Source organism: Anarhichas minor, unplaced genomic scaffold (assembly GCF_050575085.1).
Source record: "Anarhichas minor isolate MPS153535 unplaced genomic scaffold, ASM5057508v1 ptg000015l, whole genome shotgun sequence".
Lineage (NCBI taxonomy): Eukaryota > Metazoa > Chordata > Actinopteri > Perciformes > Anarhichadidae > Anarhichas > Anarhichas minor.
The window spans coordinates 3,081,807-3,108,209 of NW_027466461.1; the positions used below are offsets into that span (position 1 = coordinate 3,081,807).

Consider the following 26,403-nt stretch of genomic DNA (forward strand, 5'->3'; position numbering starts at 1 on the left):
CAGTTTGAACTGCTTCTGTCTTTGAGACCACAGTGCAACTCTGGTTTAGAATGAATTGCATTTGAAATTTGTAGTGCTCAAAGCATTCACATTGGCATACAAAGAAATCCTCAGCAAGATGCCTTTCGAGAAACAGTGACCTCTTTATTCTGGGTGACCCACAGACCTCCTTATGAATAGAGTTTTTGCTACCTACAGTAGAAAAGAATGAAATTCGTTGAACAGAAGTCTCCTTGTGTGCTTGGAGATTGCTTTAGTTTTGATCAGAGTGGGTTCTTCTCCTTTCTTTCATTGAGGTTCTATAGTGTTCTGTTTGCTTGCTGCAGATCGCCAAAGACAGAACTCTGAGATTTGCCTTGCTTCTTAACTTCAAATGACTACTGTATAGGTTGGAGTACTGTGAGCCTTCTTTCTGAACATGATCACCCACCCACAAGTGTGTCAACATTAACGTATTGCCTTTGAGTGTATAATGAAGTTCAAAGCTTAAAATATTAGGAACTATAGTTACATCATTAATGAATGCATGAATGTAGCCTTACACTCAATATGTATGGAACCATAACCAAAGCATTTAAAATCATACATGAGTCTAGCTTTACACTCAGTATGTATCTCACTTGGCTTTATTATTCAGTCTGCAAACTATCACAACTGGAGTTAACATTTTTCGAAATGACGCTGACACAAAGAGGCGATGGATTGAGCTGAATCCAACAGTGACTGAGCCTTGACAGTTGAACAATAGCATCCTGTATTCTCCTGTGGACCGCAGGGTGTCTTGTGCAGGCAAAAAGCCAGCACAACACTCCCAATAATTGTCTGTAAAATCACCAGAAGAAAGGCAGTGTGATCCACATCAGCCTGTTCAGTCACAAATATAAAAAAATAATTTAAAAAACACCAAATGCTTGTTGACTTCATAGCTGACCCTGTCCTCAACCAAATTTTTTTCAGATTTACAAAGCTGTGTTTTTGTCTTTGAAATAGATAGTCTTTATTGCCCCAGAGGGAGATTCGTTTTCACAGTCAGCACATGCTTGTTGACTTCATATGTTGACTCCATCTTTGTTGATTGAAAGATGGCGCCACGGACGGCTGCCTCGGTGTGTTGGTGCTCATTGTTTCCACCGGTTCCCCCCAAGGCTGCGTTCTTTCCCCTCTGCTCTTCTCCCTGTACACCAACAGCTGCACCTCCAGTCACCAGTCCGTCAAGCTCCTGAAGTTCGCGGATGACACCACCCTCATTGGACTCATCTCTGGTGGGGATGAGTCCACCTACAGATTGACCATCTGGTGACCTGGTGCAGTCTGAACAACTGGGAGCTCAACGCTCTAAAGACAGTGGAGATGGTTGTGGATTTCCGGAAGAATGCAGCCCCGTCCAGGCCTTTATCTCCTCAAGACTGGACTACTGTAACTCACTATTCACTGGGATCACTGCCAAGAACATCCAGAAGCTGCAAAACATTCAAAACAGCGCTGCCAGGATCCTGATGAGAGTCCGGAAGTATGAGCACATAACACCCATTCTGCACTCACTACACTGGCTCCCTGTCTCATTCCGGATTGACTACAAAGTCCTACTACTCACACATAAATGGACACACCTCCCTACCTACAAGAACTCATCACTCCCCAAATCTCCACCCGCACCCTCAGATCATCAAACAACTCGCTCCTCCGGGTCCCCAACACCAAGCTCCGCACCATGGGCGACCGGGCCTTTGGCTAGGCAGCTCCACGCCTATGGAACAATCTCCCTGACCACCTAAGGGCAACACAGACACTGGTCTCTTTTAAAACTGGCCTAAAAACCTTTTTATTCAGGAAGGCGTTTCTGACCTAAATCACTGTCAGTTATTTCTTTTGTGCTTCTGTTCATTCACTGTTTTTTTATGCTTACTAGTTATTTTATTATAGTTTGTTTTAACTATGTTTTTTACTATGTACTGGCTCTGTGGCACTCTGAGATTTTTTTTAATGAAAAGTGCATTACAAATAAAATGCATCATCACCTGCCCCCATCACACTGTGTGACTCCCCCGTCGACGCTGTGGAGCTGAACATCAGCTCCACAGCTCCATCACAAAGAAGGCTCAGCAGAGGATGTACTTCCTGAGGCAGCTGAAGAAATTCAACCTGCCAAAGTCAATGATGGTGCACTTCTACACAGCCTTCATTGAGTCCATCATCAGCTGCTCATCATGGTACGCTGCAGCCACTGCCAAGGACAAGGGCAGCCTGCAGCCTATCATTCACTCTGCTGAGAGGGTGATTGGCTGCAATCTGCCGTCCCTCCAGGACTTGTTCGCTTCAAGGACCCTGAAGCGAGCAAGAAAGATTGTAGCCGACCCCTCTCACCCTGGACACAAACTGTTCGTGCCCCTTCCATCTGGCAGGAGGCTGCGGTCCATCAGGACCAAGACCTCACGCCACACGAACAGTTTCTTCCTGTTGACAGTCGGGCTCATTAACAAAGCCCGGGATCCCCACTGACTGTCATCCCCAGGACAATTTCCTACCGGTCACTTGCCTGCACATCCCCTCTGTTTCTTTATTTAAACACACTCGACACTTTTAACATGTCACTTACATTTCACTTGTTTACAGTCCTGTTATCTGTTTGTTGTGCACTTTATTTTATATTCTTTTATATTCTATTGTAAATTGTAATAAGTGTAGCCGAGGGTTTATGTTGCGCCTATACTTTAGGATAATAATAAAATAACAAACACGGGGCTCCGTATTCGGCGCCAAGATGGCAGCCACTTTATTCCTTGTCACACACTTCTTCAGAACCTCTTTCCTCTCTCTCTCCTTCCGTCTCCTCCTTCACAATAAAAGCACACAACACATACAGTGGGGAAAAAAAGTATTTAGTCAGCAACCAATTGTGCAAGTTCTCCCACTTAAAAAGATGAGAGGCCTGTAATTTTCATCATAGGTATACATCAACTATGAGAGACAAAATGAGAAAAAAAAAATCCAGAAAATCACTGTCTGATTTTTAAAGAATTTATTTGCAAATTATGGTGGAAAATAAGTATTTGGTCAATAACAAAAGTTCATCTCAATACTTTGTTATATACCCTTTGTTGGCAATGACAGAGGTCAAACGTTTTCTGTAAGTCACAAGCTTTTCACACACTGTTGCTGGTATTTTGGCCCATTCCTCCATGCAGATCTCCTCTAGAGCAGTGATGTTTTGGGGCTGTCGCTGGGCAACACGGACTTTCAACTCCCTCCACAGATTTTCTATGGGGTTGAGATCTGGAGACTGGCTAGGCCACTCCAGGACCTTGAAATGCTTCTTACGAAGCCACTCCTTCGTTGCCCGGGCGGTGTGTTTGGGATCATTGTCATGCTGAAAGACCCAGCCACGTTTCATCTTCAATGCCCTTGCTGATGGAAGGAGGTTTCCACTCAAAATCTCACAATACATGTCCCCATTCATTCTTTCCGTTACACGGATCAGTCGTCCTGGTCCCCTTGCAGAAAAACAGCCCCAAAGCATGATGTTTCCACCCCCATGCTTCACAGAAGGTATGGTGTTCTTTGGATGCAACTCGGCATTCTTTCTCCTCCAAACACGACGAGTTGAGTTTTTACCAAAAAGTTCTATTTTGGTTTCATCTGACCATATGACATTCTCCCAATCCTCTTCTGGATCATCCAAATGCTCTCTAGCAAACTTCAGACGGGCCTGGACATGTACAGACGTGTCCCCCTGGCTTAAGCAGGGGGACACGTCTGGCACTGAGGCTTATGATCGGTTATAATGGTGAAGGCAGCCGCTCCGATGTAATGTCTGAATTGGCGTACAGCCCACACTATAGCCCACAGTTCTCTGTCAAACGTGGACCAGCGCCTTTCGGTGGGAGTGAGGGACTGACTAGCATACACCACCACTCTCTCTAGTCCTTCCCTGTCTTGAGCCAACACGGCCCCCACTGCTTCCATGGAGGCATCTGTGTACACTTTAAAGGGGATGTTGAAGTCAGGCAGAGTGACAATCGGGGCCTCTGAGAGCACCCCTTTAAGATACTCAAAGGCCTCATTACATTCAGTGGTCCATTGGAATGGTGTGCCTTTACACGTCAGGTGGTGCAGAGGTGCTGCACGCTTGGCAAAGTCCTTCACAAAACGTCTATAGTAAGAGCATAAACCCACAAACCTCTCACTTAGTTGGATTCCGTGGTGTAGGCCAAGTTCTGACCTTGGCGGTGTTTCGAGGGTCCGGCTGTAGGCCGTGGCGAGAAACAACATGCCCCAGGAACACCACATGATCTTGAGCTAGGTGGCACTTTTTAGGGTTTAGTTTGAGACCTGCCGTCTGGAGCTCTCTTCAATTACCCCGTCAGCAAACAGGACTGCCACCTGCCTGTCTATTTTAGTGATTGCCAGTTTTGATGTGATGTTGAATAAGCGTGCATTTTCCAGTCACTCCTCTGGATGTGCTGAATATCTCCTGGTGTTCTGCCAGCAACGCAACCAATTGTGCCTTCTGCTGCTGACTAGCCGGAGACTCCTCCAGTGACCCAAAAGGCACTTCAGTGGATGAATTGGCCGAAACTGTCTCCACTGGGATCTGAGGGAGTGACACAAGCTCAGACTCATTCACAGAGAAAAACTCCCCTAGATGCATGCCTTTTCTCAGTACCATGTCTCGATCTGTAGGATTCAATACACGGGCGGTAGTAACCCCATCCTTCACCGAAGTCACTGTGTGCGCAACGACACACTCACTTTTACTCCGGAGGTTAGGTGCTAAGTAGCCCACAAAGTCAGGCAGCTGGTCCATGGCCCCGGCCGGGGACACACACTGGCACGAGCATCTCGCTGAGGGGTGGCAATGTCATAGCAGTAGCGATTGAGACATTACAACACTCCGGAATCAAGTCTTTGCCGCTCAATAAGGGAATATCAGTGTCCCATAACTGCAGTCTGCCACGGGAAAAATCCAAGAGGGCATGATTAGGGACCAGAAAGTCCAGGCCCAGCAGTGCTGCTTGTGTAGACCCCCGAAGTACGTAGAAAACATGCTGCCACACTGTAAAATCGAATTAGTTAACCTTACTTAAAAAAACCATGCAAACCGATTGCCTTGAAAAAAGCAAGTAAAGTAAGGTACTCATTTCATTCAAGTATAAGTATACTTACACTCGAGTTTCAGTAACTAAAAAAAACAAGTGAAGAGTACTTGCAACTTTACTTAAGATGTACTCTTGACTTAGTAAAGCCTACTCAGAATTACTATTTCAAATAACTAAATAATTTCAAGTGAAATATACTTTGTGTGTATTCCAAGCAACACATTTATTTAAGTCAGGCTAACTTATGTGACATTTACTGCTACTTAATATTTCTCAGTTGTATTTACTTGAACACTAAAATCATTTACTTGGTAAAACCATGCAAACCGATTGCCTTGAAACAACCAAGTTCATGTTACTCGTCTAACTTAAGTATGTCAAACATCCTTTAAACAATAATGAAAAACAGGTTCCATTGTCTTCAAACAATCACATTTACACATAATAAATCAAGGTAGTGACACAGTTCAAAGTTCTAGTATATGATTTTTTTATTTTAACATTAGGATTTGGTTCAGATAAAAACATTTAGTAAAATGTACAATTTGATCATCAAATAGACATGTACTGGAGGTTCTATATTTCACAGAGGAACAACTTTTTCACAATAGCAATTTAAAACACCAAATGCTCAGCTATGTTACACTGCTTTGCCAACTCACTGCTATAGGAGTATTGTGAACAATTGAGTCTGCTGGACTGTCTTTTTTTCCCCATCAGCCTACATATGCCAGCATCAAAATCAGTGATGGTACAGTTATCTGCCATCAATACTTGCCAGCTGTATTATAAATTGGGCTTTATAAAAAATAAATGCAATTATAATAATGAAAAAGAAAAATCCAACCCTGATCTTTAACCTAACATACAGTCCTGAAACAACACCGTTAATACTGTAATAGCTATAAAAACGTTTTTGATAGACCAAACTTGGTAAAGAACCAACGGGCTGACAACTACAAAGTGGCTTCATTCAGTTAGCAGAAGAGTATGAAAGAGAAAGGACTCTGGCATTGGATCACACTTTTTTAACATACACTGGCACACTGGCAGCCTCTGGACATGACTTGCTGATGACTCCATGGGCTAACTATTTGAAACGAGTGCCTTAATATAGTTAACGTAACAAAAAGCAACTGAATCTAATGCCAAACGTCAACACCTTTATACAGTAATTTACGTTCTAACTATTTTTAAGAGTTTGCAGTTTTGGTGGGAGTTTGTCTTGTGCCAAGCGTCACTCTTTGAATGAAGTTGAAAGTGTTTTTCATGGCTTTAGGGTATTCAGTCCAAGCGTAAAGAAAATGACAACACAAACAAGAGGCAAAGTGCTTGAGGTAGATTCAGGAGATTATCCATTACAATACCTTCCTCAACAATGGTGGAAGTAGACACTGGGTCAAGGTGGAGTTGATTTGGAGAGAGGGACATCTTCACTGATGTTCGTCAGCACCCCAACAGATACTTGTGCCCAGGCATCATCCCTGTCAGAATCCTGTGTAAGACCAAACAGAAACAACATTACAACAAGGAAATATAAATTGTCACTGTGTCATATGTCCCGTCTACGCTGCCTTCCAGCCTTGCCCATAACGTTTTCCTTTCACACACCTGCATTTAGTAGTTGTATCCACATTAGTGGGCCTAAAACAGTTTTGACCAGTTTACAGATGTCCAGCAAAGAAGATGAAAGAAATTAAGTATTGAAGTCTTCCTCGCACTAAATATTCTTTGCCATCCTCGTTAGATTGTATTAGCTAATGTATTCGAGGGAGAGATATGATCTACCTCTTGTGCATTATACACAACCGGAGATGGCAAGCAGGCTTAGCACCGTTGAGCTGAGCAGTGCAACCCGGTGGCATGGACTGCGAACGGAGTTAGTTCAATATATGGCTGCTTCACCTTATGGGTGATGCTACCAGCCTAGCTCATGTGAAGCCAGGAAAATACACCTTTATCCATATGCATTAAAAAAAAAATTGTAACAAATTTTTGGGGGGCATTTCTGCATTATTCGACAGTAACAGTAGAGAGACAGAAAAGGCAGGGATGAGAGAGGCGATGACATGCAGCGAAGGCCTCCATCCAAATCAACTTCCGGCCGCTGTGGTTGGGACTCAGCCTTGCTGTGATACGTCTTGAGGCATTATGTTTATCTCAGGATCACCTTGAGGGAATTTCTTCAAATTTGGAACAAAGGTCCACTTGGACTCAAGGTTGAAATTTGGAGTTGAAAGATCACCGTGACCTCACAAAACACGTTTCTGGCCATAACTCAATAATTCATATGCTAATTATGACTATTTCACACAAATGTCTAGGATAAGATGTAACTATGAGAACTTACAAAGCAGGTGTGGTAGAAGTGACTGGGGTCATCACCAAGTAGAACAGGGAGGCCTCTGAGTACGAGGGTGCACATTGCTGTCACATCTGGTTTCTAGAAGTGGATAATTAACAAAAAAAGTTCAAGATTATGTAACATTCAAATCTGACCATACAAATATGTTTGTCAATGTGACAATGAAACAAGTGTCACCAGAATGTTTGTTTGACAGTACGGACTCACCCGTGAATCAATTTGCTGCACAAACTCAGCAGATGTCTCTCCAACACTTCCGTTCTTGGACTTGAAGATTGTGACAAAGTGCGGTGTTGTGTAGTGGTCCACAGCATCAAAAAAGTAATTCTGCAGGTTTGTGGTGGCTCCAGTTAAACTCTGCAAACACCTAGAACACACAGAAAAAAAAACATAGAGTGACTAAATCGGCTTGGACCAATGTGGACATTTTTGAAAACCATTCTGCAAACAAAAACACCATCACAACTGTTGACATCACTGCAATTGCCAAATTTAAATCAATAGCATACTGCTATTTAGTCACCAGGCTGAGTGACAGGACAAAGTATTGATTGAAAATTGATTTAACTTTTTCTACAGCGAGCTAGTCTATTAATTCTAATAAAATTGTAGCATTAACGCTTTGTCAAAAACTGCTCTACCGCTGATTATAACTCCTTAAGCCTAAATATCCTCCAAATTATAGGCTACTGGCATCTCACCTTTAGTGAACCGGCATCCAGCGTTGACGAAGCAGCTCTTTAAGAGCCCTCAGGCAGTTACCGTGAGCACTTCTTCTGAAAAGGACAAAGAATATTTAAGTTAAAAGGAAGTTGTACTTATATGTTGTTATTTAGAGACAAATCCCTTGATAAATGCATGCTTTACCGGCATCACAGGAATAAACATTTGATTTTGTTAAACTAATCTTTTTGACACAGGTCAAAGAAGCTAGCTAAGACCACCAATATCCCTGACAGACAAAATAAATGACTGGGTCATAACGTATACAAGCCTCCTCGATATAATTGTGGGATTTTTTTGTTTTAAGTTACCATAAAATGGAGATTGAGATGATTTCTCCTTCATTATCAGTCACAGACAGCTTAATGTAGCTGACAGCTCGAGAGGGGGAAGGAAAGGTCGTTAATTTGCGCATTCAGTGAGGCTAAAGAGCGGTGTGCGCGCGCAGCTGCAGCTTTTAAGCACTTTCACTGGAATCTATTAACGTTGAATGAAGCCGGTGGCTACTCGCGTCCATGTGAAAAACTATGGGTGTGTTGGAAAGACTCTGTTACAACGGCACTAGTCATTAAATACACAGACGTAGCATAGTCTAACCTAACTGTTGCGTTCACTCCCGTGATATTATCGTTTCCTTCAACCACGCTTTGCATGATATATAAAAACATGTCCGCTAACGTCATACACCCATCACGTGACGTAAAATAATATAACTCTACCGCTAACGAAACAAACAGTACTGTTAAATAGTCTTCTAGTTGTCTACCTAACGCGGCTGCAAACTGCACGTTTCAACAACACCGTGTTTAACGTCGCTCTCAAAGCACGGTTCATGCTGCATTCACTTGTAACTCGGAATTTCCAAGTTGTAATGTCGTGCGACCTGCGACCAAAATACGTTGGCTGTGTCAAACTCGAAGAAAACCGAACAATTAAAATGTACATCGGACTTTCCACTTTCGTTATGGAAAAATTAAAATATGTTTTCATGCGAACCTGGAGCAGTGGTGGGAACAGCTAACGTTAGTCTTTAGGCTACCGCTAAAACATGCCTGAACAAGTTTAGCTAAGCTAATGTGCAGTGACTGTTAGCTAAGTCAGCTAGCGTTGGCTAGTTAACAATTAAAATATGTTTGCAGGCGAACCTGGGGCAGTGGTGGGAAAAGCTAGTCTTTAGGCTACCGCCAAGACATGCCTGAATAAGTCTAGCTAATAGACGAAATGTGCAGTGAGTGTTAGCTAAGTCAGCTAGCGTCGGCTAGTTAACGATTAGCAAGCGTTAGCTCACGCTAGCTAACATTGGCAGCAGTGAGAAACAAACATTTTACACACAGTTACTGTTTGCTTGATGACTTACCTTAATATTCTCCAAAAGACAAAATGAATCTTCACAAAAGCCAAGTGGTTTGTCTTTCTTGCCTCAGCTACCGAGTCCGCCGATCCACCATCTTGAGCGCACACATGGACTGAATGTGGGCTTCTGCGCATGCTCAGACCTCAGCCGTTTTTTGTTACTTGAGTGTTTGAAGTTAGCTTAACTCCAAACAATAAAGTAAATAGTTTTTTTCCACCCGCAATTAACGCTGACTTAGTAAAATCTAGTAAGAAGTCATATTTTGGATGACAAAGTAAAGTTAACTAATTAAATGTAAGTCTGGACAACTATTACATTTTACAGTGCAGGATTCATTACCCAGATGTAGTTTGGTAGTTATGGTGCCCAATGTGTCAAGGCCATTCACAGCACGAGCAGCAATAAAGTCAGCATTTATGGGCTGCTCGCGCAGTGCTGGAACTGACATGCGAAAATCAGCACTGATAAACGACTCTGTAGCCCCTGAGTCCACCAATATGTTGATTTCAGTCACTTCAATGCTCCCCCTCAAATATGAGGTATTCTGTCTCTTTGTCGCGTCTTGTATCGATGCATTACTGGCTGAGCCCATAGGTGTGGTAGCTGGTGTTTGGGCCCCAACATCAGCTACATTCCGTTTCCCGACTGATCGGCTGGGTCCTCTCTCTTGGGAGAGAGAAAACGCACTCCTCTCTTCCTCTGTGTTTCCTCATTAAAGGGGCCCCTGGTAGCTCTAGGGCCCCTCCAAGTTGGAGAGCCGGCTCGGTTATCGTAATTAATCGTTTTTCCCCGGGACCTCTTTCTGCTCCACGTTCCCGCCAGGCATGGTCAGGGGAACGTCCTCTCTTTTCACCCCGCAGGCGACGTGACTGGCAGCCCTGCTCCCCGCACACACACTGACCTCCACGCACTGAGGGAGAGGTTCTCCAGTCGTCCTTCCATCCACTGGATCTCAGTCGATTGTTTTCCTCTGCCATTCTCCTCATTTCTTCAGTAATTCTGTCCATTGTTCTGTACAAGCCCCCTCCATCAGATATGGACTGTACCATTGTTGCTGTACCGCTTCCTGTAAGAGGCTGGCTTACATGGGTGTTGACATAGTCCATCTTTAGAGTCTCTCTGGCCCCCTCACATCGGCCAGCGATGACCAGGGCCTCCTCCAAATCAGTAGCCCCCTGCTCGTGACATTTAGCTCTCAGAACCGGATCGAGCCCAGCCAGAAATCTGCGGAATTTCTCCTCACTGTGAGCGATATCACCATAGCCCGGGAATGCTTCTTGAACTAGCTTGCTTATATCTGCTGCATACACTTCCAAACTCTCACCTGGAGCACGGACACGGGCAGAGAGATTCGCTCTGAAACAATCCAAAAAATGTCTGTCCAAAAGCCTCCTGTAATTTCTCCTTTACTGCAGCATAGTCGGTCTGCACGGCCGCTGGCAGGCTATCCCACAGGAGAAAAGCAGCCTTGGTCAGCCGCGTTGGCAAGATCCTAGCCAGTTCGTAATCATAGTCACCTCTGTTGCCTCCTACCAGCGCCTTCACAGCTACTTCATACTGTCTGGCCCAGCAGGGAAAACTTTGCTTTTCTTCCCCGGCAAAGGGCGGTGGAAGTTCAATCCTGACATTGCTGGCGAACGGCCGCTCTCCACGCCACACATTGTAGCCCAGCGGGTCGTCTTCGTAATTCCACATTGTCGTTTTTTGTTTTATTTACTCTCTGTGCTTACTACGGCGATGAAACATGAGATGTCCCCACACAGACGCGGCACGGAATCTCCGACTCGTGCTAGCTTAACACTGTACAAGTTAAGCTAAGCGGGTGTTAGCAGTTAGCTAACTAGCTCAAACTTCGGTGAGCTGTCTTCTTCACTTATCTGACGATGGGTCTTTTCAGTAGGGAAGCAATCCCACCGCTGCCACCAATGTAGCCGAGGGTTTATGTTGCCCCTATACTTTAGGATAATAATAAAATAACAAACACGGGGCTCCGTATTCGGCGCCAAGATGGCAGCCACTTTATTCCTTGTCACACACTTCTTCAGAACCTCTCTCCTTCCGTCTCCTCCTTCACAATAAAAGCACACAACACATATACAGGAACCCTGCTTCTTAACATACTCAACATAATAGCTTACATATGTTTCTATTTCTTGCACTATTGATTGTTGTTGATTGTTTAATGTTATTGTTTAATGTTATGCACCACCCCCCATGACAAATTCCTTGTAGGTGCAAACTTCCTTGGCAATAAACGGTTCTGATTCTGACACATTCCACACAGCAACACACTGATATACACAATCCACCCCACCCTATTTATGTACACCATGTATTTACTTATATACAAGTGTATGCACCAAAAGAAATAGTGGTCACACTCATACAATGCACCAGGGTGTAACGCAGAGTTACTATCTGTTTATCGCGAAACCTAACTTGCTTTCCCCCCGCATAAAAACACTGACCATGGTAGCGATATCGCCGGACACATAGCCAGACACATCTGTGATATTATCACCCTGTGGTGTTTGTTCTGTAGCTAGTGTTTTGCAGTTTTAGCTAGTTAGCTATCTACCGGGATATATATTTTTAGCGATGCTAGCTGCCCGGGAAAAAACAAGACAGTCGTTAAAACCTTTTATCACTCCTGTAAAATTTGCCTAAAACGCCTATCCAAGGCGTACCCAAAGTAAACTGACAGCTCTTATTGAACCATTGGGAGTACATGTATGGTTTTAGTCTCTATTGAAAGGTAACACTCTGAAGTTTCTTCACAAATAGTCAGAATCACTGTAAGTGCTACTAGCATTGAGCTAATGAAGCTACAACACACTGAAACAGAAGGTTTTTATTTCCGCCTGGATTTGCTTTGGCCAACAGATGCCTGCAATTATCTATGGCTGGGACTTATTAGCTGGAAGACACACTGGTACCATAGCATGAAGTCATAGTACAAGTTCAAATTTGATAACAATACAACAGAAAATGAATATTTTACACATGGTTTACTAAGAGTATGTCGGCGTAAAAGCGCATTTGGAGGCTCGGAGTAGCCACGTCAGAATGCATAGACTACGATAAATTACGTGTCCGAAATTCAAACTATAGTTTGTTTATGTCAATGTATGGTTAATTACAAAAATATCCAAAATCACAAAGAAAAGGCAAAGGAACAAACCAGGAGCAAATGCTGGAGCATCAAGCAAACACGAGGGAGACACCAGACCGGAACAGACAGGGGAACGAACAAGGACGATCTGACAACCAGAACAGGGAAAGCAGGGGAGTATATATGTGTGGGGTGATGAGGAGATTGAAGGCAGCTGGGTGGACTGGGCAGGTGAGTAGGATGAGTGTAATCAGGGGACACACAGACACAGAGACATGAGGAAGCTAACGGGATGTTACAGTGCATTTAAGGCATAAATGTGTGCATCTTATGTTGACAAACACGTGTACATTGATGCATGCATAAATGGCCAGAATTAATTTGTGTATATCTATTCATGCATTTGTGTGTGTTCCCGAAAGTGTGCAGACATGCAAATATGAACATCTGTGCTTCTCCACAGGTAGTGTGTGTGCAGATGTGCACTTGGACACATGCTGTATGTTCATGCGTGTTCATATGTCTTTGCTTGTTGCTCCTAATGATATTCTCCAGGTTGGGAAACATCTGAGATCCTTCTGGAGGATGTTGGGATCACACAGAATAGAAATATGAAAATGTCAAACTGTGTCACACTGTTCTGTGTGAACACCTACTCACAGGTAGCCTTTGAAAGTGACACACGCTACAGGACGTAGCTGGCAAGTAGTTGTTGCTATGGTACCATACAGGAGCATGATGAAGTTAAGCTTTAAATTTCTCGAGCTGCAACCTTGTAGTGTGTTTCTTACACACTGAGAAATTGGAAAACAGTGAAGGAGAAGTATTGTTGTATTCTGGCTTGTCAGTTTAGTAGGGGTGGGGAAAAAAAATCGATACAGCATAGTATCGCGATATTTTGCATGTCGATATTGTATCGATACACGGACGCCAAGTATCGATCTTTTATTATATAAACTATTAAAAAAATTACTAGAAAAATCAAATCAATTGCTTTTTCAGTCCACTAGATGGTGCTGAGTTGTTTTCTGGTGAGGTCAGGAAAGGTCCCGGGTCAGCGTGATTGGTAGGAAGTTGGTACAAAGATAGAGACATCTGGCCTCACAACGGGGTTAAATCTGCCAACAGTAGCCAGGCTCATGGGGAGAGTGCAGCGCAAAACTGGCCCTCGACGTCCACGCAAGTTATACTGAGTTATATAACTCTTATATCCTACTTATATAAGTTATAGTTCATATACTGAGTCCACACGTTTGCATTTAGTTAAGTTGGACTATGTAGTAATACAAACAGTTCAGTTTGTCAGGTTCATGCAACATTTATGACATTGTTGGTCAGTCTGTCTGCTTGACAATCCTATTTTGCTGCAATAAAAATGATTGAAGTGATTGAATCATTTTCAGAGTCTGCCCTGAAAGTCATTTAAAGTGTTTCATTTGATTGAACATATGAAAAGTGACAGGGATATGTGTGTAGATCTCCTTTCTCACCTCGTACAGCTGACCAACCACAGCGTGAAGTAAATTATAAAATGGTTAATGGACTGTACTTGTACAGCGCTTTTCTAGTCATCCGACCACTCAAAGCTCTTTAATTAACACTACATGTCATCATTCACCCATTCATACACTGATGACAGGGTAACATGCAAGGTGCCACCTGCCCATCAGCACTCTAACGAATCATTCATACAGCACAGGCACAGCTTGCGGGAGCTATTTGGGGTTAACATGACATGACAGTAAAGCAGTTGGTGGTAGGAAGAGCTAGATCTCGGCTTGGATTTGTAAAGATGACATGGACGACATGACAGTGTACATTTTTGGCTGACCAGATATTCAGCTGCATTTATTCGAGCTAGAGTAAATGGTCGAAGAAATGCAGCAGATAGAGGCTGAGGATGTGGATGTGAGGGAAGAAATAGCCGTAGTGAGAGCAAACACCGATGCCAACAGGAACTGATTCATTCTGCTGCAAGAATGACAGCGTGGGGAGTTTTTATTGGATGCTGTCGCCGACACCAACCCGTGTGTGTTAATATACATGAATGTTTTACTCCTCACTTGGACAGAGGTGCTCGCGACCAACTTCAGGATCCTGAAGATGAGCTGGAAAAGACAATCAAGACCAGCAGGTCTGAGAGGACAGATGACCATTTACGGGTATTTTTGTCACCTAACGCTACTGGAAGCTATTTTGTTGAGCTGCCTCTTAGCAAAATACTGAGTGAATTTGAGTTGGGGTCTTAATGTGAAAGATAGAAACCTTACCTGCATGAGTATAAGCAATACCTGACTACACTACACCATATTTTGGCTAGGTGTCAGTAGCTTGTATGCAATGCATCCTGGTACATGTAGGCACAGCTAGCCCAACCGTTTTCCGAGTCAATACAGCACGCACTAAGGGATTATTGCTTTAGAGTTTAGTATTTAAAGGAGCTACTAAATAATTAATTTGCCAACATTGGTAGAATCTATGTGATCAAAATTGCACTAATCAATATTTTTATATTAACAATGGATCAAATTACTAGGCTATATGTAATGTGAAAACCTTACATACGAAACAGGAAATACTCAAAATGTATTCTGAATTCACTATTCATGTCACTATAGCATTTTACAAATGATTCTGATAGCATTATTTGTTGTTTGTAGAAAGTGAAACAATCCCAATTAGAATAATTTATTGCTTTTTGAGGGAGGTTTCAAATGCAATAATGGCCTGGAAACATTAAACCAGAAAACCTGTCCTGCTTTATGTATTGTTCATAAACAATATAGACCTAAAAATCAGACCACCGAAAGAGATTCAACGCGAGTGTTTTGTAGCGATACACCTTTCTCGTGAGCTTCAATTAGCAAGTGAAGCGGCAACAAAAGAAAATGTCCCATCCTCACTTTTTCTGACCCAGTTCATCTCTGTTATCAACTCCCTCTGGTGATTAGGGAGGACAATTCTGTAGAATCCCTCAAATCCAACATCAAAACCTATTTATTCTTATTGTCAAGTTGCTGACACCAGCACTGTCTAGCACGACAGCAGTACCATCTCTCCTGCTCTCTGAGCTCAGACAGCGGGAACCTGCTGCTGGCAACCCAGTCAGTGCGTCCTGAGTGTCCACACGCTCTGTCTGCATGAGTGTTAATGTGGCTCGGTGGGTCTGCTCGGAGTCGTGAGTAGTGTTCAGCATAGTTGTGTGTGTGCTTCTGTCTGCTCAGCGATTCTCTCTCCGACACCTAGCTGAACTATTGTCTCTATCTGCCAGTGGATGTGAATGCTAATATTCTTCTTATAGTTTTCATTTTTACATGTGTGCAGGGTAACCTGACCTACTGTGTGTTGTTCCAACAAAGTCACATAACAAACTATCTTTTTACAGAACATGTTGTGTATACTTATATTAGACTAATTTGATTTGAATATACAAAGCCCAGCACTTTTTACAACGTACACTGGCATTTATGTTCTGCATAGCACAAGTAGTGTGGTTTAGGCTACAACAAAACTTATGGGGGTACTCTTATCACTGACAGACCGACATGTCAAACATATCACACTGAGACTTCAGTCAGTTGAACACTCCAACTTTGGGTTTTATGTACTTGTACCCCCGACAGTCCGAATCGGGCTGTTTTTGCCTTTAATCCAGCCCTTGAGACCTGCCTCTCTACAGTTCCTCTATAGAAACAAGCCAATTACCAAGAGCAGCTTGACATGGGACCATGTCATCCTGTCGGTGAACAACCACCCCCTTCCTCCAAGCAACAAAACAACTGCTGCAACAGGAGACAAATCAATAAGTGCAGGTCCATTTCTGCAGGGTTTGTCCTTGGGTGCGACAAGGGCTGTCTAGTGGAGTAGATGAATGGCTGTTGAATATCACCATCTCCTAAACTATAATAGAACTTACTGCCTTCTTGCCAAAACCTTCAATGCATGTTGTTTGACCCTTTTCAATCTCCTAGCAAGTGCTAGTGGGGAGAGAGGGAGATGTAACAATCATGAGAATTTGCCCGAGACGGCATGTGTGAAAAGGATTTGTAGGTCAGAAAAAGAGAGAGAACGTGCAGGGGTGTTGGGGCAGAGAGAGGAATACAGAAATATCTGGAGATAGAATTTTTTGTGCATCCGGGAGGGGGAGGGGAGAGTCAGGGAAGGGGCGAGACAGATAGAGACCTGTCACTGTCATCATTGGAGTAGCGGTAGTGGTTAACAGTTGCTGCACTCTTCTCACAGCTGATAGACTGGTCTGTGAATAGCCTGGATAACATTATATACTTAGCTTCCTGACGAAATTAATCACCGAAAGAAAACATGGGCTGTAGATGAGGCTCACAGCAAAGTCACCATGTGAAAGTCTAGTAAAGGTAGCAATAATAAACAGTGAATACAGAGAGCCTTTATACAGTCATACTTTCCAAGCACATACACTTGCACCCAATCAAACTGTGAAGCTAAAATGGAGCTCTCCAGGGATGATGATGGTGGTAGCTGTATGCAGAGGTGGGGAGAGCTGTATTAAGCAGCAACCCACGACAGGTCATTTTTAGAAACTGTATCATAACACAGGCTCCGACTACGTGGGTGCTCAGAAGCTTGTGCACCTACAGGCAATAGTGAACACCTACTGGGAAATCATAGCACTTTGTAGACCGTAGCAGAAGACAGGCAACTTGAGTATTTCTTTACAACTCTGCCACATCAAAGAGTCAGAGCATACAGCTTAAAAACACAGGTTGATCAATAGCAGGGCTGCAACTAACAATTATATTCTTCATCAATTAATCAGCTGATTATTTTCTTCATTGATTGATTCATCATTTGAAGGAAAGTCGGACAAATGGTCATCACAATATCCTCCTTAAATGTTTTGTCTATCCAACAGTCCCAAATGCAGAAAATATATTTTCTATAATACAAGACCAAGAAAAGTAGCATATTCCTAATCTACTGGAACCATTATGTTTGCTATTTTAACTTGAAAATTACTTGAATGATAACTAGTTGTTGATTAATGACTTATCATTGAATTGACTAATCGTTGCAGCTCAGATATATGCAACAGAAACTTCAAATCAATCTTATTATAAAGGTTCTGAATGCTGGCCCGACAATATAATGTCTTTCCCCGAAGTCTTAGTGGTATCTCCTGGCAAACAAGATTACAACTTTAGAATTATACAGACAAATAGTGTAATAGGGTAGAGGTAACTGTGATAACTGGACCATGTGCTTGAAATGATGGCAGGTCACATCCAAAAGTTTGTGATGTGATGGACTACCTGGGTAATCAAACAGCAGAACTGTAACAAGGAAGCAAGGCTCAACGTGTCGCCCAGGACAGGCTGGCTTGAGGGAGGATTGGACGTGATGTCAAAGCAGATCAAACAGTGAACTAACCCGTGTCCATTATATTTAAAGGTCCAGTGTGTGAGATTTAGTGGCATCTAGTGGTGAGGTTGCAGATTGCAAGTTACTAAATGCCCCTCCGCTCACCCCTCCCTTTCCAAGCGCGTCAGAGAACGACAGTGGTTTTCAGGTAGAGATAGGCTTCTATTACAACTAGGAGCTACTCTTATCGATACTTTTCATGACAAAATGATTGCTTTTAAAAACACAAATATATATATATAATATAAACTATTCAATTCAGAACAGGTTTAGAATTCATTTAAATATAAAGAAATATTGTTTCTAGAGCAGCAACAGTAATGTTTAAAACAGCAAAGTCACTATAAAGTCATTAATAGCTCACTGGAAACAAATATAAGATGTTAATAAAATAAATGACACTTCTGAGTGAAGTTTCAATCATTATCAGTCATTCCTCCTGTCCTCTGTCCTCAGCCAGAAGAGAAGGTTACAAGAACAAACTGAACTAAACAGTCAACATTTGTTTTAGCTTGTTTGAAGAAATGTGCTACTAGCCAGCGTGCTGTGTAAACATAGCGGCTGTTGATGACGGAGCTGATTGAATTAAGTTTGACTTTTGTTGACACGTTGATGCTTATTGAACAGGTGCAGTGATAAAGTAATCTTCTCCTGGTTCACTCCGGTGTCTCTGTGTGTGTGTGTGTAGTCAGAGGAGCTCAACCTCAACCATAGACGGAGAGCACTGCAGTGTGACGACTTGTATGGACTCTAGTTCACTTCCTGTTTTATTTTGTATTTACTTGCCTTCATTTTTCCCAGTTTGTTTACTTCCTGCTCTTGTTTAGTTTCCCACCAGTTTAATTTGTCGCCTGTGTTTTATTATCCCATCAGACCTCCCAGTACTCCTCGTGTAATGATTCCTAGTACTTGCGCTCTGGAACTGAAAGCACGACACTGAGACAGACTTACAAGTATAGTTGGATTTACTAATATGTTCAGGCAGGGTCAAAACCAAGAGATCAGTCAATCAGGCAAACAAATACAAAAAGGGGAAGGCAGAGGATCCAAGGTCAAAAACAGGCAGACAGGGTCGGCACAGGCAGATCAGACATTGGAATGAGGCTAACGCTGGAGAGCTTGGCAGTAACACACAAGACAATCTGGCAGGGATCAGGTGCAAGTGAGTGGACCTAAATAGTGAGTGACTAATGAGGGAATGGGCTGCAGGTGAGATGGGCGTGGAGGACCAGGTGAGGGGAATGAGAGATGACAGGGTGTGAGTGGCAGGACCTGAAACGAGAGGAGAGTTAGAGAATCAGGCAGGATGAAAACAATCTAAGATGAAGTGGAATTCGTGACACGTAGCTGTTTTGTACCCATTTGCCAGATTGCTTTAGTTCTTTTCACAAAACTATCTCTTCAGCCATTGTTTGTCCCCTAGTGATTTTCCTCAGCCTGTTTTTGGATTTGCCTTTTGTTTGTCTGTGTAGATGCTCCGCTGACTGCCTGTTTTGTTTTATGTCTCAAGCTTCTAGTAAACTTTGTATTTTTTAGACTCTATTTTTGAGTGACACCTGCATTTGAGTCTTTTGAGGTCTGAACATCACAAGGAGATGCACGCTGCAGCGTGATAATAAATTACGCCAAAACCTTAAAAAGCAGCAGTAACCTCAGAGCTATAGAAATACTCTGGGCTTTAATAATTTAGTACCGCATTATGGTACCCATCCCTACCATCAGACAACATCAAAATGTTAACATAATACAATGATCCTTAGTTTCAGATGACCACACACTCATGAAAACATTATAACGTTATTAATATTATATTCCATGTTTGCCAATATATCCATCTAAATGTTACACACTGTTTTAATATTCATGGTGTTCTGTGTAACACTGTAATGTATGTACTGTACAGGATGTTTGGGCTTTTGACGCGTTACAATACATCCATCCATCACATCCTATAGAACCGCTTGTATGAAAACATGGACATCAAATGTCGTTGAAATAAGGGTTATAATCTACTGCACTAAAACCTTTACAGTCTATTTGGTTTTAATAGACTGCTGGATGACTTGTCTGGGCTGTGTTGCTATCAGATATTAAATCCTCCTGCAATCACATTGTGATCTGCAGACAAAGGGCCGACTGCCTACATGAGGATGATGGTGAGCCCGGCCCTGCCAGCTTGGTAGTACGTTTTTTAGGGATAAAATTCAACTTTTGCACTACCATGTGTTTCCGATTTTTATTATATTATGCTTTTGTTTTGAGGTTACAGGGCAAGGCATCATGGAGTTTGATGATTAAAATCAGAAGCTAAGTCCTGCCAGCTTTAATTAGCTGCTCCACACTGCAAGTTCACATCCAGACAGTGGCGCTCCGGCGGAAGCGGTATGTTAGTGTTATCTCTTCCCTAAGACTGTCATGACTAATTTCAGACTATTGAGACTAAATAGCTTCAACATTCACACATATATTATGAATGTCTGCCTTTCCTTTTAAAAAACAAAAATCTGATATTCCTATATCTTCCTTTATTATATTAATACTGCAATTTCTTCCCTAAAAAAACGAACCCATCAAAGCCACAGTTTGTCTGTGTAGAATCATATTTAGCACAAGTTGCCTTTCCCTCCTTGATTAAGTTGCTCCAATTAAAGAGAAAAGGCTGAAAGCAAAGGTTCATCCCTGGCTCAACGAGTACACTAATGAGATGACAGCGCAGGAAAGCAGAAGACAACATACAACAAATATCTGTGGACATTCTCAAAATCCTTCAGCTTTCAAATCAAAATACAGTTATTTTAGATGCCAGGTCCACAGTCCTGTTTTACATATTAATTGCCATAAGCCCCATAGTTCTAACAGTGAAATTAGTCAAATATTTCCCTTCAGAGGTGTGGTGGACATCAGGTTTTTCCTATTCCCCCTGTCTTCCTGAACACGCTGAGCTGTTTCAAGTCGGTTACTTTATTGACTTTCAAGTAAACTTTTCACAATCTCTGAAATCCCCCTCCTGCACTCAGTTATATTCTCATATGTTTCGGAGTCTGGTCTACCTGCTCATCCCCTAACTGTCCAACACTGTAATCCATCTACTTTCAAAGATGACGATACCTATTTTTATCAAAGGTCTCCACGGTTCAATTAGTTTCTTATCATTTTTCCTTGCTCCTTCAGTAAGTCATTTTAAAAACTAAGGTTGAAACAAGGTTAAATTAAAATGTTCTTTTTCAACCTTGAAGACTTTCAAATGCGTAGAGATAGTTGGAAGAAAAAGGAGCAAGGTATTCTGGATAACTATCAATTTGACTTTGAAAATGATTGATCCAAGTTCTTCACTATTAAATCATTTCTATAATGCTACACGTTTTAAATAGTAAGAATGCCTGTTTTTCAGTTCTCAATCAATCTACACTCGGGACTGTATGGACTCCCAGCTAAGAGCATGCCTAATAGCTATAGATATACTAGATTGTAATTATCTTCACATTCTAACCTTTCTAGATACTGTCTACAATAACTTTAGAAATTGCATGCAGATATAATGTGCAGACCTAATTCGGGGGGGTGGGGGGGGTTAGAGATGGGTAAGTTATTTTTCAAACTTCGTTTCGGTGTTTCACTATGGGGAATCGCCTCGGCGTGACCAACTATGGAAGCTCCAATGACACCACGTCTGTCAGTGACAGACAGGTCGGCTGTGGGAGGGCCCCGCCCCGCCCCTACCTATTATTACAGCCGGCTGCCTCCTCGCAAATCATTCTCGCTTTCTTCCCGTGAAGAAACTATAGCTCCCTCAGCGCATCTAGGCTAGCTTGGATTGCTGCTCGACAGTTCACAGACGATCCGTTAGGAATCCGTCGCCGAACGCAGCTCCGGGCTTCAGTCGGGAGTGTGCTGAGTAAGTACTTCGGAGAAGTATAATTAAAACGTTACACAGAATATTTCGAGCAGTGTCCGCGTCAAGGCGAGCTGTTCCCCGACTACCCGGTATCTGTTACCGGTGTGGTCGGTGACTGTGTGACAGTATTTGCGGTGGCTAACGCGTTACGGCGAGCACCAGAGTTCGGTTAGCATTAGCTTGGTAGCCGAGCGGAGTACCCGGAGTTCAGCTAACGTGTCACGGCGAGCGAACTCCTTCGATAAGCTATTCACCCGGGCTAAACCCCGTGTGCTAGCACAATTGGCCGACAGGCTAACGCATTTCGGCGCGCCCTGTACGGCTGATTGTTTACGTATTTCCCTCCCTTTCCAGTCACCATGTCGAAGGCCGCTACCCCCACCAGAGGGTCGGAACCGAAGACCAAAGAGGCTGTATCCCGCCCGTGCCCTGCGTCATGCGGGGCGTCCATCTCGGGCAGGGACCCTCATCCTTTGTGCATAGCTTGCATGGGCGCGAAACACGCTCATGCAGCGCTGGCTGACCCCCAGGCATGTTTGCACTGTGCGTCAATGCCAGAGAAGACCCTGGAAAGGAGATTGAGAGTGGTGGTATCCAACAAACAGGACCCGGTCCTGTCAGGAACCACCACAAAAGACACCCATCTGCCGCGAGCTCCTTCGAGCTGGGCGGACATGATGGATGCTGAATGCAGGGAAATACCTCCACTTTTCGAGGGGCTCCTCGATGTGGAGCCGGGCTGTGAGGACGCAGAGGGCGATGCCAACTCTGACTTCCTCGAAATGGATGATACGGAGGAGGAGGAGGATGACTCCACTTTTCCTCTCCAACAGCCCAGACCCCCTAGTGCATCCGACGCTGTTTCCCCGATGGACAGCGACTTATACGAGGTCTGCAAACGGGCCGCGTCCAAGTTGGGCATACTATGGCCAGCAGCCCAGGATGCTACAGGGGGGGAGAGAGACCTGTATGACGGTAAGAGGCTCCCACCAGCCCAGCCGCCATCAAAACAACTTCTGCCGGCAGTACCCGCTTGTATGAAAGAAATGAGCAGGTCCTGGTCCAGCCCGTTGAAGAGTAAGCTTCCCACGAGGGGCTACTCAAAGCTGGAAGTCGAGGGGAAGGAGGGACTGGGGCTGGCTGAGCCCCCAGCAGTGGAGCCTTCAGTGGCTTATCACCTCCACCCAAACCGGCGCTCTCTCTCCGCTTCCTCAAACATCTCTCTGCCAAATAAAACAGATCGCCTCACCGCCTCCGTTTTCCAGAGAGTGTATAAATATGCGGCGCAGTCTGTGTGCTCGCTAAATGCTTTGACTCTGCTATCTGCATACCAGGCAGAAATCCTGGAGCAGATGGGCGGTCAGCTGGACACAGGGGCACCTAACCCAACCCTATGGGATGAGATTTGTGTTGTTAACGATCTCATCCTACGCTTATCACGGGGTGCAGTGCAAGGCTGCGGTCGTGTAATGGGCCTGGCAGTCTCAGGTGAGAGAGCCCTGTGGCTAAATCTCTCAGGCCTCGGGGATGCTCAGAAGGCAGAGGTCATGGATGCGGCATATGACCCAGCCAAAGGTCTGTTTGGTCCAGCTCTTGAAAAGATGAGAGAGACCAGCACCCTCAGAAAACAAGAAGGCGAGGCCTTTGACCTCTGCTTGCCTCGGAAACACATCCCTCGCGCTCCACAGACACAGAGGGCGGGCTCTGCGGCTACAGCCACAGCAACGAGGTGGAGACAGGAGGGTGCCAGACCGTATAGACAGGCAGCTGGTCAGCAGACTAAACAGCAGCCTCGGTCAGACAACCCCAAACCATGGGGCAAACACTCCTTTGCTGCAGTGGCAGCAAGAAACCGCCCTCCCCACCCTGGGGATGGCAAGAAGAAGCGTACGACCTAACCAGCCTTGCTTCTCCCTCTCCTCCTCCATCCAAGAAAAGGAAGGAGATGAAGGTGAAACAGAAACCCCGAGTTCATGTTTCAGGAGGGGAGGAGCCTCAGAGGCGAAGGGCAGTACAGTGTCACCAAGCACTTCTACCCAGTTCAGCAAACAAAGAAATAAAATTAGCATTTTTGCAGCCAGGCCAAGAGCCAAGGGCAAAATGCTCCCCCAAAAACGAAATAAAAACAAAACCATGTCATGGCCCCATAATTCCCGCAGGGGGAGCTCACGCTCCTCCGAGGGAAGGCCGCTCCCTTCAGGTAAGGGAGGTGACGTCACCGCAGGGTGTGTGCAGCCCACTCGCTGTCCGGGCGGATCAGTGGCGCGCATGCGCAGTGCACCCCTGGGTTTTGTCCACTATTTCTCGGGGGTACAGACTACAATTCGGTACGAAACCACCCAGATTCAACGGGGTGTTGGTTTCAGTAGCCGAGGGGGATTCAGCTCACGTCCTGGAGGACGAAGTAGCATCCCTGTTAAACAAACGAGCGATCAGGGCTGTCCCGAACGAGGAAGCTCAGCGAGGCTTTTACTCTCGTTACTTCCTCATCCCGAAGAAGGGGGGCTCATCCCTCCGCCCCATTTTAGATCTCCGTGTGTTAAACAAACACCTACGCAAATACACGTTCAGGATGTTAACACACAGAGGGCTCTGTCGCTCGATTCGTCCGGGGGATTGGTTTGTAACAATCGATCTCTCGGATGCTTATTTCCACATCGCCATTTATCCCGCACACCGGAGGTTTCTCAGGTTTGCCTATCAGGGCAGAGCCTACGAGTACTTAGCCATCCCGTTCGGGCTTTCATTAGCCCCGAGGGTGTTCAGCAAGTGTGTGGAGGCGGCGCTGTCTCCGTTGAGGAACAGCGGCATCAGAATATTCTCGTACATAGACGACTACCTAATTTGCTCCCACTCACAGGAGCAGGCAGTCAGAGATTCCGCCACGGTGATAAAACATCACACGGATCTGGGGTTCAATATAAATTGGAAAAAGAGTCGGATAGAACCCACGCAATGTACAGAATACCTGGGTCTCAAAATAAACTCGCTCTCTTATCGCGTCACGCTGACAGAGGCGAGAGTATTGTCCCTAACTCATTGTCTATCCCTATTCCGACTGTGGAAAGCCGTGTCGTTCAGACTATGCCTTCGCCTTCTCGGCTTAATGGCGTCAGTGATATCTGTGGTACAGTTGGGGCTCCTGAAGATGAGAGCTTTTCAGCGCTGGGTCGCGGCGTTACGCCTGTGCCCTCGCCGTCACCTCAGCCGCAGAGTGAAAATATCACCAGCGTGCGTAGTCGCGCTCCGCCCGTGGGGGGACTCTACGGCTCTCACATCAGGGGTTCCCCTGGGGACAGTGTCATCCAGGGTAACCTTGACAACGGATGCCTCCCTCTCTGGGTGGGGAGCAACCATGTTGGGCAGAACAGTGAATGGCACCTGGGACCCGAGGCAGGCTCAGATGCACGTAAACCTCTTGGAGCTCTGGGCAGTGTTTTATGCACTGAAGCATTTTCAAACATTTCTCCAAGGACGCCATGTCCTGGTGAAAACAGACAACACTACGGTGGTAGCATACATCAACCGCCAAGGCGGCACTCGCTCACTGCAGTTGCACAGGGTGGCTCGGAAGATAATTGTGTGGAGCAGCACCAGGCTCCTGTCCCTTCGAGCAACACATGTTCCGGGCGTTTTGAACAGAGGGGCGGATCTTCTGTCCCGGGGAAATCCTCTGTACGGAGAGTGGACTCTCCACCCGCAGGTGGTGAAGCAAGTTTGGCAGAAATATGGCCAGGCAGACGTAGATCTCTTCGCATCGCGAGAAAACGCGCACTGTCCGCGGTTTTTCTCCCTGTCGGACGTGAATGCACCCCTGGGGGTGGATGCGCTGGCCCACTCCTGGCCAAACATGCTGCTTTATGCATTCCCCCCTCTCAGCCTGATCTCCCCCACTTTAACCAGGGTGAGAGAACAGGGCTTGTCACTAATCCTGATAGCCCCACGGTGGCCGTCCAAGCATTGGGTAGCAGAAATAATACAGCTTCTAGCGGACGAGCCGTGGCCCCTCCCCATACGCAGGGACCTTCTGTCCCAGGCGGGCGGGGAGATCTACCACCCTCACCCAGACCGGATAGCTCTCTGGGCTTGGCCCGTGAGAGGTGGAACTTGAGCGCAGCAGGCCTGCCTGCACGGGTCATTGACACCATTCAGATGGCCAGAGCCGCGTCCACTCGCTCTCTTTACAGTGGTAAATGGCGGGTCTTTGAGGAGTGGTGCCAGCTGAGGCACACCATTCCGTTTCAGTGTTCAGTGGTGGACCTGCTGGGTTTCTTGCAAGAATTAGTGGATAAGGGTAGAGCCTTTTCTACTATTAAAGTTTATTTAGCGGCTATCTCAGCCTGTCATGTAGGCTTTGGGGAGAAACCTGCGGGGCAGCATCCTTTAGTATGTCGTTTCATGAAAGGTGCACGCCGTAAACTCCCCGTTTCCAGGCCACTGGTTCCTCTGTGGGATCTCTTG

At 44.8% G+C, this 26,403-nt stretch overlaps 1 protein-coding gene and 1 long non-coding RNA gene across 2 annotated transcripts; one reads left to right on the plus strand and one right to left on the minus strand.

Moving 5' to 3' along the window:
* Positions 1-6,184: 6,184 nt before the first annotated feature.
* Positions 6,185-9,797, minus strand: LOC142950210 (uncharacterized). The gene is made up of 5 exons (XR_012954141.1): positions 9,542-9,797; positions 8,163-8,237; positions 7,669-7,828; positions 7,447-7,539; positions 6,185-6,591 (listed from the first exon to the last, which is right to left on the minus strand). It is a non-coding gene; the product is annotated as an uncharacterized LOC142950210 (long non-coding RNA).
* A 12,504-nt stretch (positions 9,798-22,301) lies between these two features.
* Positions 22,302-26,053, plus strand: LOC142950206 (uncharacterized). The gene is made up of 2 exons (XM_076092116.1): positions 22,302-23,829; positions 24,102-26,053. Exons 1-2 carry the CDS (start codon positions 22,302-22,304, stop codon positions 26,051-26,053), a joined length of 3,480 nt encoding a protein of 1,159 aa, XP_075948231.1.
* The last annotated feature ends 350 nt before the right edge of the window (positions 26,054-26,403 follow it).

Coding starts and splice junctions, on each gene's coding strand:
- LOC142950206 (XM_076092116.1), top strand. CDS start 22,302: ATGTCGAAGGCCGCTACCCCCACCAGAGGGTCGGAACCGAAGACCAAA. Junction 23,830..24,101: donor TGGGGATGGCAAGAAGAAGC/GTACGACCTAAC, acceptor TAATTCCCGCAG/GGGGAGCTCACGCTCCTCCG.